This window comes from Meriones unguiculatus, chromosome 7 (assembly GCF_030254825.1).
Source record: "Meriones unguiculatus strain TT.TT164.6M chromosome 7, Bangor_MerUng_6.1, whole genome shotgun sequence".
NCBI lineage: Eukaryota > Metazoa > Chordata > Mammalia > Rodentia > Muridae > Meriones > Meriones unguiculatus.
Genome location: NC_083355.1, coordinates 22091559 through 22105812, shown reverse-complemented (window position 1 = coordinate 22105812; position 14254 = coordinate 22091559). Strand labels below are relative to the sequence as shown.

Below are 14254 nucleotides of genomic sequence, written 5' to 3'. Positions count from 1 at the left end.
TCTGGACTCGAGGCCTCAGGCTTGTACAAGCAAACACTTTACCCGCTGAGCTGCCTCTCCTGCCCTGCCCCTCTCTCTGAAAGGAACAATTTATTTTATTTTATTTTTCTAGGGATTTATTTATGCTCGGCGGCGGTGGCGGCACTCGCCTTTAATTCTAGCCCTCGGGAGGCAGAGGCAGGTGGATCTCTGAGTTCGGGGCCAGCCTGGTGCTCCAGATCGAATTTCAGGACAGCCAGGGCGGCACAGAGAAACGCTGTCTTGAAAGGCAAAAGCAGAACAAATGATTTACTTATTTTCATTTTATGGGTATGAGTGTCTTGCCTGCACCCTTGTCTGTGAACCCCATGCTTACAGTGCCAGCTGAGGGCATCAGGCCATCCGGGACTGCAGTCACAAACACTCAACAGCTGCCATGTGGATGCTGGGGACAGAACCCCTGTCCTCAGGAAGATAACTTCCATTGCGCAGATTTGGAAACTGAGGCTCTGTAAGGGAGTCGGGGTCTGAACCAGGCCATCTGGCTCTGAAGTGGGAGCTCCCCTCAATCTCACTTCACACTCTAGGCTCTGGGCTAAGTGTTTACCCAAAACCTCCCCTGTTTTGCAATTGAGAAATCTGAGACTCAGAGCAGTTGAGCAACAGCTGAAGGTCACACAGCTGGGGAGCGGCAGGGCTGAGATTGAGAGTTGGCTGGGCTCCAGAGCCTCTGTTTTGTATCCCCCTTTGGCAACTTCGGCCAGACCCTCAGGCTCCACAGCCAGTTTAAGCAACCTCCCCTCCTCATTGCTGTGTCTCTTCGGGTAAGCCAGCTCCTTTCTCTTGTCTAGAGAACGGCAGGGCGGGGGCAGGGGCTGGGGGCGGTCTTCAGCCCCTTCTTCCCGAGGTCCCCATCATCTGGTTGAACCGAAGAAGCTGAGAGGTTTGGCACTTCCAGCTGAAAGGGCAGCTTTGTGGCCTGGGAATATCTCAGATTTGGCCTATGGTCACAGCCAAGGAGGATCCAAGTTGGGACTGCTGTGTGTGTGTGTGTGTGTGTGTGTGTGTATGTGTGTGTGTGTGTGTGTGTGTGTGTGTGTTGGGGATGGTGATGACAAGGGACTGGTGATGGAATGAAAGGGGCTTCGGGCGATTGTAGAAGGATGGCGAGGAGGCACAGGTGAAGGGGGATGGGGGCTGCTGTGTGCAGCACAGGGGAAGGGGAGAATGAGAAAGAAGACCCGGTGGGCTTCCTTGGGGGAGTGTTTCCTTCTACCCCGGGATCACCCTTTCAACTCAACACTTGAGAGAGCATCAGAGCAGGCCTTAGGGGTCAGGCCTTCGTGGAGCTGGAGGTTAGAACTGAGACACAGCGTTTTTAGGGAAATTGACATTGCTGGGGGTTGAGTTGGTTCTGTAAATATTTGGAGGCATCCAGTTATACTAGAAAAAAAAAAAAGTATTTGAAGCCAGGGTGGCGTGTTTGTGTGGCTGGCCCAGCTTCCTTTTCCATGACCGCTCTGTTGACATTCCCCTCCTGTAGGGACGGAGGCTTGTTTTCCCATCTGTAACCTCGTTAGGACACACACACACCCACTCTGCACTCTGGCAGGTTCTCCTTGGGGACGTCCATGCTCAGTGGCTTCGCTCTCTTGCCACATGCCTGTGGTCCCACCGTCGCGGCTGGGCCTTTTAATATTCAGTACCCATCATCCCGAACGCCACCACTGCACGCCGACTGCACTTGCGCCAGGCTCGCTCCTCCCAGGGTGCTGATTCCAGGCCTGGAGGAGGCCGCCTGACAAACTGTGTTAAGATCACTCTAGCCCCGTGCATCCTGTGGAGGAGGGTAACGGGTGTGTTTGTGGTTACAAGATTAGAACGTGGGCATGGTTGTGGGGCAGGCTCCATTTTTTTTTTTTTTTTTTTGCTTGGGGGAAATTGGAGTTATGTTTTTGTGTGAATTTCTCCTCCTCCTCCTCCTCTCTCTCTCTCTTGTCCTAACCCCCAGCCTGCTCCCAGGCTCAAGCCTTCAAACACACTTCCCTAGGCATCGTAGGCTAGACCAACCTCTCAGGCTTGGAGAAGTTAGGGCTGTGGTTACACACTGGGGCACAATGACAAGGACACTGCTCCTCACTGCTATCTTTTGAATGTGTGCGCCCTTCCGATAACCCTGTGTTTGAACTTGAACCCTATGGTGATGGGAATGGAGAGTGGAGTCCTGGAGAGACGAAAGGACCTGAAGGGAACTAGTGTGGCCCCTGATGCTCATTGTCTGACTTCCAGAACTGTGAGGAATAGATTTCTACCGTTTATAAGTTCCCCGGGCTGTGGTAGTTTGTTACAGAAAACAGGAATGGAGTAAGACATGCCCTACGTAGGGCCACTGTTACTAGTGGCCAGAAAGGAGGGCCCTGTGTTCCCAGCTCTCAAGTACCCAACAAAGAGTGCCACCTCACCCGTGCCATCTGTCTCATCCCAGCTCCCTTACTCTAGAATGCCACGACCTCTGAGCTTCCCACCAAACACTAGTTTGTGGAGGGAGGGGTCTGGGCAAGTCTGAAGGGGCCTGGCAAGGGTCAAGGCTGTTCCCGGCTGTCCTGGTACAGCAAGCACACCAGGATGCATTGTTTGCTGGGGTTTAGCCCAGGCACAGGGGTTCCTGGGACGACCTGCTCTTCCCATTCTCGGCTCAGAGCTGCTCCCTGCCCACCCACAGCATGTGCAACACTGCCTGCAAGGGCCTGGGCCCCCGTCCCACGGGCTCTGCAAGTGTGTTTGCACACGGGCACCCTGTACTCACTCCCTTTCCACCTCTTGTAGTCTCCTGGGCTTGTATCTCTGGTGGTGCTTAGTGACTGACCTCATGATTCTGAGTGCTGAGAAAGGCAGCCTTGGGCGGAGGGGTATGGGAAGCAAGGGCCGTCAGATGGTGTGGGGGATTACCAAAAGGGCTCACCCCCGTTGCCATTTACCGAATAATTTTCCCCCTTCTTTTAAAGCTGTTGTTTCCTCAAGGGAAATTTTTTATTTGTGCCTGAGTAAAATATGTGCTCTTATAAATCGAAAGCAGAACATGAGGAAAGGTTTCTGTTGCTGACAGAGAACAAAGAAGCAGCTTTGCTGGCCTTTGTCAGCCAGCAGGGTCATTTCCCCTCCTCGGTCCCCTGACCTTTTCCTCCCATCCTGGAGGAGAGACCCAACCTCTTGTCATCCAGAGCCCTAGCTGGGACTGCATTCAGCCCGATGATGTGGTCTGGCCCTCAGGAAACATCACCCCTTGCTGAAAAGAAGTGAGGAGGGGCAAAAGGGAGGGACAGGGGTGCTCTGAGGGAGCATAGAGAGACTGCTATCTCTTGCTGGCCTGATGACAGTTGGAGAAGGGGGGGGAGAGGGAGGGTGTTAAGTCCGAGTTAATCAGACCAGTCGATGGCTCCCATCCAGCCACAAGCCAGGAAGTGACCCCACCATGTTGGTTTTGGAGACAAAAACCTGGGTTTTTGGAGTATGTGACCTCTGTCCTTGGATCTATGGGCCATCTCTCTAGGCTGGAAGAAGGTTCATTCAGAGGCCTCAGCAGTCTACTCCACTACCAGGGTGTTCACCGGCCCCATCCCCTTCACTCCAGAAGGTGTGATGGCCTCTCAGCTTTCACTTTTGGCTGTGGGTTTGGGGACAGCTGTCCTGGTTTGTCTCAGCGGCGTCTCTTCCAGCTTCGGTTGAGGTAGAATGCATGGGTTGGGGGTTAAGCGGTTTCGTAGGCCCTGAGGTTAACCTAACTGGCCAGAACTGCTCTTCCCTCAGCAGCTCTTTGGTGGGTCCTGAGTCCTTGCACATGCTCCAGGCCCCACCTTAGGGCCCCTGGGAGAGGTCCTTGAAATCCGGGCGGGGGAGCCCCCTATGGGGAGAAGGTGGTGGTGGTCTCGGCCTCCGTGCTCATGGAGGTGTGCCGCACATGCCGGCAGGAAGACCATTGCCGGAGCTGCTCCTGGCTGAGGCAGCCCAAGTCCTTGAAGAGCTTGAAGAGGTCACTGCGAAACTTGACGCCAATGAAGGCGTACAGGAAAGGGTTGACACAGCAGCGGACTGAGGCCAGGCTGTAGGTGATATCGTAGGCAATGTTGAGCTGCTTGCTGACTTCACAGCTGCTGTTGGTGATGTTGAAATTGGCCACCGTCTGGGCCAGAACCACTCCGTTGTAGGGCAGCTGGAAGGCGATGAAGACCACGACCACAGCTATGATCACCTTGATGGCCTTGTTCCGCTCAAAGTTTCGAGCCTGGAGCAGGGTTCGGATGATGACAAAGTAGCAGAACATCATGGCCAGCAGGGGCACCAGGAATCCGATAACCATTTGGGACACCTGGATGGTGATCAAGGCCTCCACGTGGCCAGTCATGAGTGAGCATCTCCACGAGTTCTCGCTGTTCCTCTTCTGGAGATCGCTGTAGAGCAACTCTGGGGTGGAGAGCAATAGGGCCAGCATCCAGATGCCCACACAGGATAGCTTGCTGATGAGAAGCACTCGGGCGCGGTGGCGGTGGGTTGACACGGCCTGGACGATGGCCACGTATCGGTCAATGCTGATGCACAGGAGCAGCAGCATGCCGCTGAAGAAGCTTATCTTATAGATGCCAAAGATGCCCTTACACATGAAGACACCAAAGATCCAGGACTTGGCTTCGCTGTAGGCCCAGAAGGGAAGGGTCAGGAGGAAGAGGATGTCTGCCATGGCCAGGTTGAGCAGGTAGGTATCCGTCATGGTCTTGAGCCTCTTGAAATAGATGTACGTCAACACCACCAGCCCATTACCCAGCAGGCCCACAAAGCAAATGACCGAGTACACGAGAGGGAGGAACCAGGCCTTGAAGTTCCGCACATCCTTCTTGAAGCACACCGTCTCATACAGGGTGTAGTCCACGGTGGTGTTCTCGCCGATGTAGTCGTCTGTGACCTCATCTTGGCAGAAGCACACCTGAGGGGGAAGGAAACACCTGTTTAGCCAGCAGTCTGCATCTGGCTGGGACTTTGCTTAGGGTGGTGGTGGTGAACTCAGGAATTTCTGATTCTTGCAGATTCTCAGACCTTAGACCTTAGACCCATTGAGCCGGCATCTGAGGAGGTGGGGCCCTGGAATCCATCCATCCATCCATCCATCCATCCATCCATCCATCCATCCATCCATCCATCCGTGTGTGTGTGTGTGTGTGTGTGTGTGTGTGTTCCCCCCCCCAACCCTGAGTATTTGATTTGAAATGAACACATCTCAAGCCTCAGCACGTGGAGCTGGAGAATTGGCTCAGGGCATGTGTCAAGCTTGCAGAGAATCCTTGTTTGGTTCCCAGCACCCACTCCGTAGCTCACAGCCATCTCTACCTCCAGTTCCATGGGCTCTGATGCCCACTTCTGACTTCCTCAGGCAGACATGTGGGTGCACTTACATGCATGCAGGCAAAAATATTTTTACACATAAAATAATAAATCCAATGTTTTTAGCAGGCAGGTGAATTTACCCAGGAGGCATCCTGTTAAAGTGCACATCCTGTCTGGGGAGGCTGAGGCAGGACCAGACGCCTACATTTTTACTGATTGGTAGCAAAAGACTCCTTTTGTCAAGTCTTCCGACAGCCAGTGTCAACCTCACTGCTGGTGGACTGGAGACAGTCTAGGGCTTTTGGGGGTCTGCCGAGCCCCAAGCTGGAAAAGCACACATCCCCCTCTCTGTCTGGGGGGAACGGAGGCAAATCCCAGCTCCTGTGCTAGGTTGTTGAGATTCGATGGGGGGGCACCTCCATTCTGGCTCCCTCTTTGTCCACAGAGGGTTCGTCTTACTCCACGGCAGTGCTGCAATACTGGGAATGTGGGTCTTTTTCTCGGAGCCTCTTTTAGGTCCTCCTGGTGAAGTTTTCCAAGAGCCAACAGAATGCCTCAGCTCTTGAGGGAGAAACCTAACCTCTGTTAGGGTCAAGTTTGAGAAAGGTCTGAAGCAGACAGAGAAGAAGATCAAAGCTCCTGGGTAGGGATCGGTTTCAGCCAAGGGACCACTCCTGTGACTGTGGACCACCCATAGGAGACACGGAGATGTGCGTGGCTCCATGGTACCCACCACTGCACTCAGCTGGTGGGTACACGAATGTACCGCTGGATAGCAGGGCCCGTGGGGCACAGCTCCTGCAATGTGACTGCCTCCCTAGTGCCCACGAGAGCTGCTCCTCTCCTCTCCCCGTGTTCCCAGTCTCTCCTCATACCTCTCTGCCTCTCCTCCCGCAGATCCTAATCAGCAGGGCTCAGCTGCTCTGGGCTTTTTTTAGCCCTTTTGCCGGGCTGCAGGGTGTGTGTGTGGGGGGGGGGGAGGCTCAGCAGCTGCTGTGATTTTTATCAATGAAGGGGGTGCCTGCCTGCCGCTGGCCTGGGATAGATGGACCACTGTTGGTGGGGGTGGGGGAGGGGTGGTCTGAAGGCCCGATTCGGAAAGCTCAAAAAGCTCATGGTTCCTTCTCTGGGTAGGAGACTTTCAGCCACTCCATGGCAATCCAAGGAGTGCACCATCACTGTGGGCCTGGCAACAGGGTGGGGACAAAGTTGTGTTCAGGAGCCTTTTTTTTTTGTGTGTGTGTGTGTGGGGTGGGAGTGGGGAGAACGGTGGGGAGCGTTGGTAATTTGAGAAGGAAAGTCCACAGCAACCTTCTTTCCCTGGTCCAGGTGTGACTTCAGCCTGGGGGCCCTGGGAAGAGGTTAGCTGCGTTTGGGTCGGAGGACTTCCGCCCTGGGGCTTCTAGACTTTTCGGAGGACAGAACTCCCAGCTTCTATGAAGTGTGCTCCCTCACCACCCCCAGTCTTCCCCATCCCTTGCTCCTGCTCCTCCCCCCTCCCCCCAGGGCTGCCGCCTCTGCAGCCCACAGCCCCACCACATCCGGCCCTGTCTGAACCCCCCCCCCCTTCTCCCAAGTGAAAGACAAAAACCAGCCACAGATGTCTTCACCCTTCTCTGGCCTTCCAGCCAGAGGGGAGGGAGTGGTGATGGGGAAGGGGCCAGGCTAAGGGCTGCAGCCCAAGCTCCAGGGGGCCTCTGAGATGAGGCTTGGGGAACCGTGCCCAGCCTGGGGCCTGCCTCTGGCCTGAGTTCCTGGAAAGCTGCCCCTCTGGCCTCCGGACCTGGGGGAGAGTCAAATTCTGAAGCCTTGCTTCTCCAGGCTGGCCTTGGCCATTTCCCCACCTTCAGAGAATTCCCACCCCAACAGAGGAAATATGACTCGAAGAGTTTCTCCTGCCTCTGGGGCTTGGTGGGGGCACACCTTCTGCCGCCATCACTGGGACAGAGAACGGAGCACTTTGAAGTGGGCTCTTTGCCCTGCAAAGTCCATGGTGCTCCCTTCACCACCCTCCCTACTGGGTCCCAGGCTCCGCTCTTTCTCTCTCCCTTCTCCCCACAGGCAGGCCAGATGGCTCTCTATTTTTCGAAAGAAAACCAGACTGAGATTCTAAGGTTCTCCTTGGACCAAGAGGCAAGAGGAGATGACTTTGGGTGATTGGAGACTCACCAGATCACCAGACCCAGGGTCCTTTTCTCAGCCCACAGGTGAATGAATGAATGTACCTGTGTGCAAAACCAGGTCCCTCTACGCTTTGTGTCCCATAGCACCCGTCTCTCTGAGAGCTCCATACTCTCTTTCTGTCTTCTGGATGAAGAGGTGTGGGGGTGGGGTGGGGAGATGAGGGTGAGATTAGGCTACTTTTCCCTGGGATTTAATTTAAACGGGGATGAAGGGGCTCCAGAAAATGCCTGTCTCCTCTCACCCCCATGCAACCTTCCCCAGGAGGGAGGGAGGGGCCACCAGCTTTAATGAGTGGCAGGTGGGTTTGTGTCTGGGCCTTTCCTTCTAGCAAACTGTTCAAGTACCAGCATTCCTGGGTGGGGAGGGGAATGTGGAGGAGGGAAGAGAGCTTCCCCCGGCAGGAAACCTCACCTGGAAAATGACAAGGAGAGCCACCATCAGCACGTTTTTCCTGGGTTTCCCTATAGGAGACAAAGGAGAAGATGTCACTGCCTGGCAGGGAGACAGTTATTAAGGAAAGCAGGGTGTGTGTGTGTGGGGGGGGGGGTAGGAGCGGGGGTGCACCGTTGGGAACTTTCATCCCAGGCTCCAGGCACCTCGTTTGCTGGAAGAGAACATCAGAACCAGATTGCGCGTTTGAACACCTGGCCTGCTGCCCGGGATCCCTGTCTTCACCTCCCCTCCCTTCCTCCTCCACTCCCAGGTCTGGGAAAGACGGGCAACGGCTCCCCACCCCCTGCCTTGGCCCGGCTAGGCTGCAGCTGGTTTGCAGAATCCCCTGTGCCTCAACAATCCTTCTAGACCCCTGTCTCCACGTGCCCCCCTTCCTGAGCCATGTGATGCAGGGCCCTGCGGTGGTCAGGGTATGCACACACGTCCAGCACTGCCTTGATGGCAGGACCCACTGGCCTGGGCGCATTTCTTAGTGGCCAGGTCCACGGACAGTCGCATGTGAAGCCTCACGGATGTCCCAAGGGAGATGGGCTAAGGAAATGGGGAGCTGCTTTCTCCCCTTTAGCTTGTTTTCTAACCCAGTGTAGACAGAGACCCCCTGGTTAGAACAGGCCTGTGAGGCGCCATGGATAGCTTCTTTCTTATTCTGCTTGGAGCTGAGTGTGGGGCCAACCTGGGCTCTGAGTCCCCCTGACAGCTGAGCAAGATGACAACTGGCCAAGTAATTTATGCAGACATGTCCCACCCACCCAACCCTCTCTTCCTGCCTAGGGACCCTCGCTCTGCCTTCTTTGCCACTGAGACCCTTCTCCAGTCCTTGAATCCCAGTCTCTCAGATCCACAGGAGAGTCAGGCCCTGCAATGGGGTGCATGAATGCCCACTGAGGCCAGACTTGCAGACCAGGGTAGGATTTCGCTCCAGGCGACTATCTTCAGGAGGATGAGGGCCCTCTGGAGGCCAGGGAAGCGGCTCAAACCTAGAGGTTCCGCGTCCTTGGCCATAGCACCACCTGCTGGAGGCCTAGCTGCATGACACCCAGGGTGCCCAACATGTGTGCCAGGCTGAGGAGTCCAGGCATGGCCACCCCGTAGTACAGGCAGGAAGGGCATCAGGCCACCCAGAGAAAAGGTTTTCTTTTCTGCTGTCCATCCCCACCGTGCCGCCCTCCTAAACCCTCAAGGGCTCAAGCCTCCAACTATCTGTTCTCTAGAAGTCCCTGCCTCCCTTAGCTCCATCTTTTTTTTCTGGGGACAGACAGCCACCATGCCCTTGTCATCAGCTTGTACCAGAACATTTGCGGACAGGCCTGGGAACATCATCATGTGGCTTCACAGCTCGCGTCTCTCACCCACCCCCGCCCCCTCTAACTGAATTACCCCCTGGAGCCCCCAGACTTGAGGCCACGTGTCCATATTTAACCACACTCTTTTTTCAGGGTCCGGTGCACAGCCCGCCCTCCCCTGACTCATTTCGGCATTCGGCGTTCAAGGTTTCTTTCAACACGTCAACGTCTTTCGGTTACTGTAGAGAAAGCCCGATCTGACTTGTCAGTGAGAGGGAGAAATCCCTGGGGGGCAAGACTTGTTTCTGTTTTACTCCCTCGGCCCCCTTTTCCCGGGTCCTTTCCTTTGGCAGCCGCTGTGGGGAGGGGCTCTCAGGTTCATGAATGAGGTTGGTTTCTCATTCTAGGGATGTTGGATATGGGTTAGGGTCCAGGGGGCTGATGAGCCAGGGTCCTGTAGACTCAGGTCAGGCCATGTTCAAGACAGTTACCAGGGGAACTCAGGGGGAATTTGGGTGTGTGGTGGCAGAGGGACCTGGCCAGTGGCGGTGAGTCAGATGGCTCCCGTATGACACTAGTCATACAGCAACTGTTCTCAGGCAGCAGTTGGGAATGTCAGGGTCCAGGAGCTGTTGAGTCAGGTGCTGGGTGTTTTCCTGGGTTGTTGGCTTTGCAGAATGAGTACTACGAGAGGAAAAATTCCCTAGCACTCCAGCCTGGACCCTGCCCCCATCCAGCCTGGGAAAGCCTTCTCCCACTCAGGTCCTAAAGCTCCCATCGGCTCATTTCCCCAGTCCCTCCAGGCTGCCCAGGAACCCATGGCTGCTGATCATCTGGCCCCAGAGACACCTCAAGCATTTTTCTCTCTGGACCTTCTCAGCCAACTGTAGGGACATGAGAAAGGGCGGAGGCAGAAGTAGGGGAGTGTCCAGGAATCCAGAGAGCAGACGGGAGGCAGGGATGTGAGAGCACAAGGCTTCCCTGGGGTCCTCCACAGATCGGGAGGACTCTTGGCTTCCCTGGGGTCCTCCACAGATCGGGAGGACTCTTGGCTTCCCTGGGGTCCTCCACAGATCGGGAGGACTCTTGCCCTTTGTTCTTTCTGCTCATTTCTGTTGCTCCTACACCTCCCCTCCATCTCTTGAAGTTGGTCCTTCCTCTGTCCTGACATAAGGACCTGCTGTCCCCGACTCCTTCCAAAGCACACATTTCTCTATTTACCCGGAAAAGGGGGGAAAAGCCTTTGCTGGTTCCCATTCCTTTTAGGATGCCGTATGGACTCCCTGATGCTGTCACACAGAGCTGTAAGGAATGTCCCGGCCTGGCTGGCTTTTTAGCACATCCGCTTTCCCTGACTCCCGTTGGGCCTACACCTTTGCCTCTTTCTTGTCACTCTATTTATTGCCTTCACTAGAGCCTACTGACTATGAGCTCTAATGAGTCCAAGGTGTGGGCACACCCATATGGAGGCCAGAGGCTGACATGAGATGTCTTCCCCTGTCACTTGCTGCCTTGTTTTTATGAGATCTCACTGAGCCTGTTGTCTGGGATCTCACTATCCCTGACTCTTGTATCCTGGTATTACTGTGTGCATTGCCAAACTAAGCTTTATTTTTTAATAGGCCAGAAGAGGGCATCAGATCCCGATATAGATGGTTGTGAGCCACCATGTGGTCGCCGGGAATTGAACTCAGGACCTCTGGAAGAGCAGATAGCACTCTTCACCACTGAGCCACCTCTCCAGCCCTACACTAAGCTTTTGAACACGGCCTCTGAGACTCCAGACCCAGTCCTCATGCTTGCGTGTCACTTGACCGACTCTCCAGCCCCTCATTCACCTTGTTGACTTACAGCTATAGGACCTGATATTCCTGTCACATCCTGGCTCATAGGTCTTCTTTATTTGGTTTGATGGCTTCCGCACACCCTTTAAAATACAACTTGAATGCCTCCCTGACCCCTGTTCACGGCTTTGTGTTTTGTTTTTTTTCAATCTTGTCCTCACGCCTCAGGGAGGGCCGTATCTCACTGTTGATGTGGCGTGTTGACATCTATGTGGCTCTCCCCTTCAGGCTGGCCATTCATAAAACTCTCAATGAATGACACAGAAAATACCGTGCAAAGAGGAGAGCTTTCTCCTAGGCGCCCTGGGCTCCTGTGTTGTTCTCCACAGACAGGTCCCCAGAGGGCTACAAGGGACTGACCCTGAATCCCCCTCTGCCACCATCTATGGCTAAGCTGTGAGACACAGGCCTTTCATGCGTTCATTTTTTTTTTTCCCCTCTTATCTCTGATTTTGAGAAGTTGTGCTCAAGATCTGTGGTCCCATTTCTCGAAGGCGGAGAGGGCACGTTGGGACTGCTCATTCAAATCACGAAAGAGGCCGGCTCAGCCCCGGTTTGGAGTTTTTCATTTTGTATAATAGAAACCCAGCCTCTTCACCAACCTCTTGTCCCCGCTGGGTAGACGAAGAGTGAAAAACAGAATTCTCTGTGGCCCACCCGTCCTTCCAACGGCCCCGGTGCCTGTTTTGAGCAAAGGTTTTTAAGCAGTTTCAGAGTTAGCTACTGGGGTGCTTTTAAGTTGAGTAATAAAAGCAAGACTGCCCCTCCTTCCAGGGCCAGAGGTTGCCCTGCCCCCTGTACCAAAGCTATGAGTCTAGCATCCCAAAACCTAGTCCAGGAGTGACACTATAGTATCTCAGTGCCAAGGAAGGCAGGTGTCCACCCTCTTTTTGTGTTAAAGACCTTGAACAGGCTGACTGATGTCAACTGGGATGGGAGAATTTACGCCATGGGAGTTGGCAAGTGCTATAAATTCAGAACCTTTCCTCTATCCTGGGAGCCACTTTTTGGAGGAAGGTGGAGAAGGTCCTTTGGTGGATGGTGTGGGCACTCTGGGATTATGGCAGGTGGAGATAGGTCCCTGGGGAATAGGCTTAGAAGGCAGGCTGGTAGGAGGAGAAGCTGGAGCAGACAGACATTTGAAATCTAAAACCTGCTTGGAGTGGCTGATTCCATCCATCCATCCATCCATCCCGTCAACATTTTACTCCCTACACCCCAAAGCATCTGGGAGGCAGCGATGTAAGAGTCAAACTCTGCTTCCCACGAGCTCACTGCCAGCAGAGGTGGTCGCCACAGCTGGATCCAGACCCAGGGTGCAGAGCCTGCTGGGCAGGGGAGACAGAGATCAGGGCGCTGCTTGCTGTGGTGTGGCGGGGAGGTGTGTGAGGGCAGCGCTAGGGAACCTTCACTTTTTAAAGCCAACCCCTGTGGCTTTGAGGCCGCGGTGCTGCTTTACTTGCTGGTGAGCGGAACCCTCTAGGAACCTGGCCCCTCGAGCCTCAGCCGGGTCTGACTGCCGCTGAGGTTTAAGATGTGCAACTGGGGTGTCTGGAGCTGGCCTACCCGCTCAGAGCCTCCTGGGGGCTCCCCTGGCACTTTGCTATAGTAGACGCGGAGGCTAGGCTGGAAGTGTAGGAGGGAGGGAGGGAGGGAGAGAGAGATTGACAGAGACAGACAGACAGAGACTGAGAGGCAGAGGTTGCAGCTTGCATTTGTATTGCGTGATACAGAACCCTGTTGTCTCCAGTTCACTCCTTCTTATAACCTCATGGGCATGGAGGTTCAAATCCTGGCTTAACAGGAGGGAAAGGAGGGGCTCAGAGAGGGAGCAGGGTGTCCTGAACTCTTGAATTTTCTTAGTCCCCAGAGGTGCCAAAGAAAACCACCCCACCACTACCAGCCGAGAAAAAGTTCCATCCAGGTCAACAAGGTCACAGCCCACTACAGTCTTCATTCCCTGCCACTCCAGAAGGTACTTCATTTTCCTTGTTCCTCTTGGCATCTGCGGCTGTCCCCCACCCTGGGTCTGAAAAGGAAGGTACACCCTGCCTGGGCCAATAGGAAGGCATTCTCTGAAAGCCTTTTTTTCTCTTTAAGATTTATTTATTTATTATCTATACAGCATTCAGCTTGTACACAGATCTCACTCTAGATGGTTATGAGCCACCATGTGGTTGCTGGGAATTGAACTTGGGACCTTTGGAAGAACAGCAAGTGTTCTTAACCTCTGAGCCATCTCTCCAGCCTCCAACAGCTTTGATTTCACCAACGGCTTTGATTTCTCTGGAGAGTCCCCTCCCAGCCCCTGTCCCCCAACCCACGTTCATTGCCTGGAGTCTGGTTTTGTGTCAAAAGCCGGCCTCTCCTCACATGAAGAGGTGTACTCACCCAGGTCCATGATGCGTTCCGGGCAGCTGCAGTCACACAGGAAGGCGGTGCTTGTGTCTCTGTCTCTGTCTCCAGCTACCCCTGTCTGGGGAGGAAGTGGTTTGAGCCCCTTTTAAGTTGTGAGAGAAGCCACCCTCTGCTCAGCCCCTCCCACCCCTGCCCCACCTCTGCTCCTCCCTCTGAGTCTTCTGGGACCACGGGGTATATAAGAAGAGTGACGAGTGGAGTCACAGGATCCTGAATCATCAGCTCATTTACATTCAGAAAGCCCCTGGTGGTACCTCCGTAGTCTCAGCAAGGGGCTGTTTACATCTGTGAGTGTCTGGGTGGCTGTTGTGAGGTGAGACTCGGGAGCCAGATGTACTGCGTCCTTCTCGTTGTTTTGAATGAAACTCTCTTCATTTTGGTATGAACGTGATCAGCAGCTACTTTCCCAGCAGCCATCAGACACCCCGGCGTCCACCTGCACAACCAGGGTGAGGTCCCTTAGGTGGTCTGGCTACCAAGGATGGGCCAGCAAGGCTTCAGTGACACAACCACAAAGTGAAAGTTTAAGAGTTTGTTTTTAGTACTTAAACTAAACGCCTCGGAACTTAGATGCTAGATATGAGGGTGCCCGTACGTAGGCCCTCGGGTTTCTCCGCCAACAGAGAGGACACCAGATCTACTCCGTTATCCAAACTGGTTCCCTATGAAGAACTTTCATTTTATTTTTATTGTTTATTGTTGTTATTTTATTGTTTG

The 14254-nt window shown here is 54.2% G+C and overlaps 1 protein-coding gene and 1 long non-coding RNA gene across 2 annotated transcripts; one reads left to right on the top strand and one right to left on the bottom strand.

Moving 5' to 3' along the window:
- Positions 1-751: 751 nt before the first annotated feature.
- LOC132655148 (uncharacterized) lies at positions 752-11366 on the top strand. Its single transcript, XR_009592792.1, has 3 exons — positions 752-803; positions 7417-7562; positions 10898-11366. It is a non-coding gene; the product is annotated as an uncharacterized LOC132655148 (long non-coding RNA).
- On the bottom strand, positions 2989-13648 carry Ccr7 (C-C motif chemokine receptor 7). Its single transcript, XM_021628597.2, has 3 exons — positions 13511-13648; positions 7951-8000; positions 2989-4957 (listed from the first exon to the last, which is right to left on the bottom strand). Exons 1-3 carry the CDS (start codon positions 13518-13520, stop codon positions 3881-3883), a joined length of 1137 nt encoding a protein of 378 aa, XP_021484272.1. The 5' UTR covers positions 13521-13648; the 3' UTR covers positions 2989-3880.
- Between the last annotated feature and the right edge of the window lie 606 nt (positions 13649-14254).

Excerpts from the sequence above, each read along its gene's own strand:
- Ccr7 (XM_021628597.2), bottom strand. Across the intron at positions 4,958-7,950 it reads CTCTCCTTGTCATTTTCCAG|GTGTGCTTCTGCCAAGATGA; the intron begins GTGAGGTTTCCT and ends CTTCCCCCTCAG.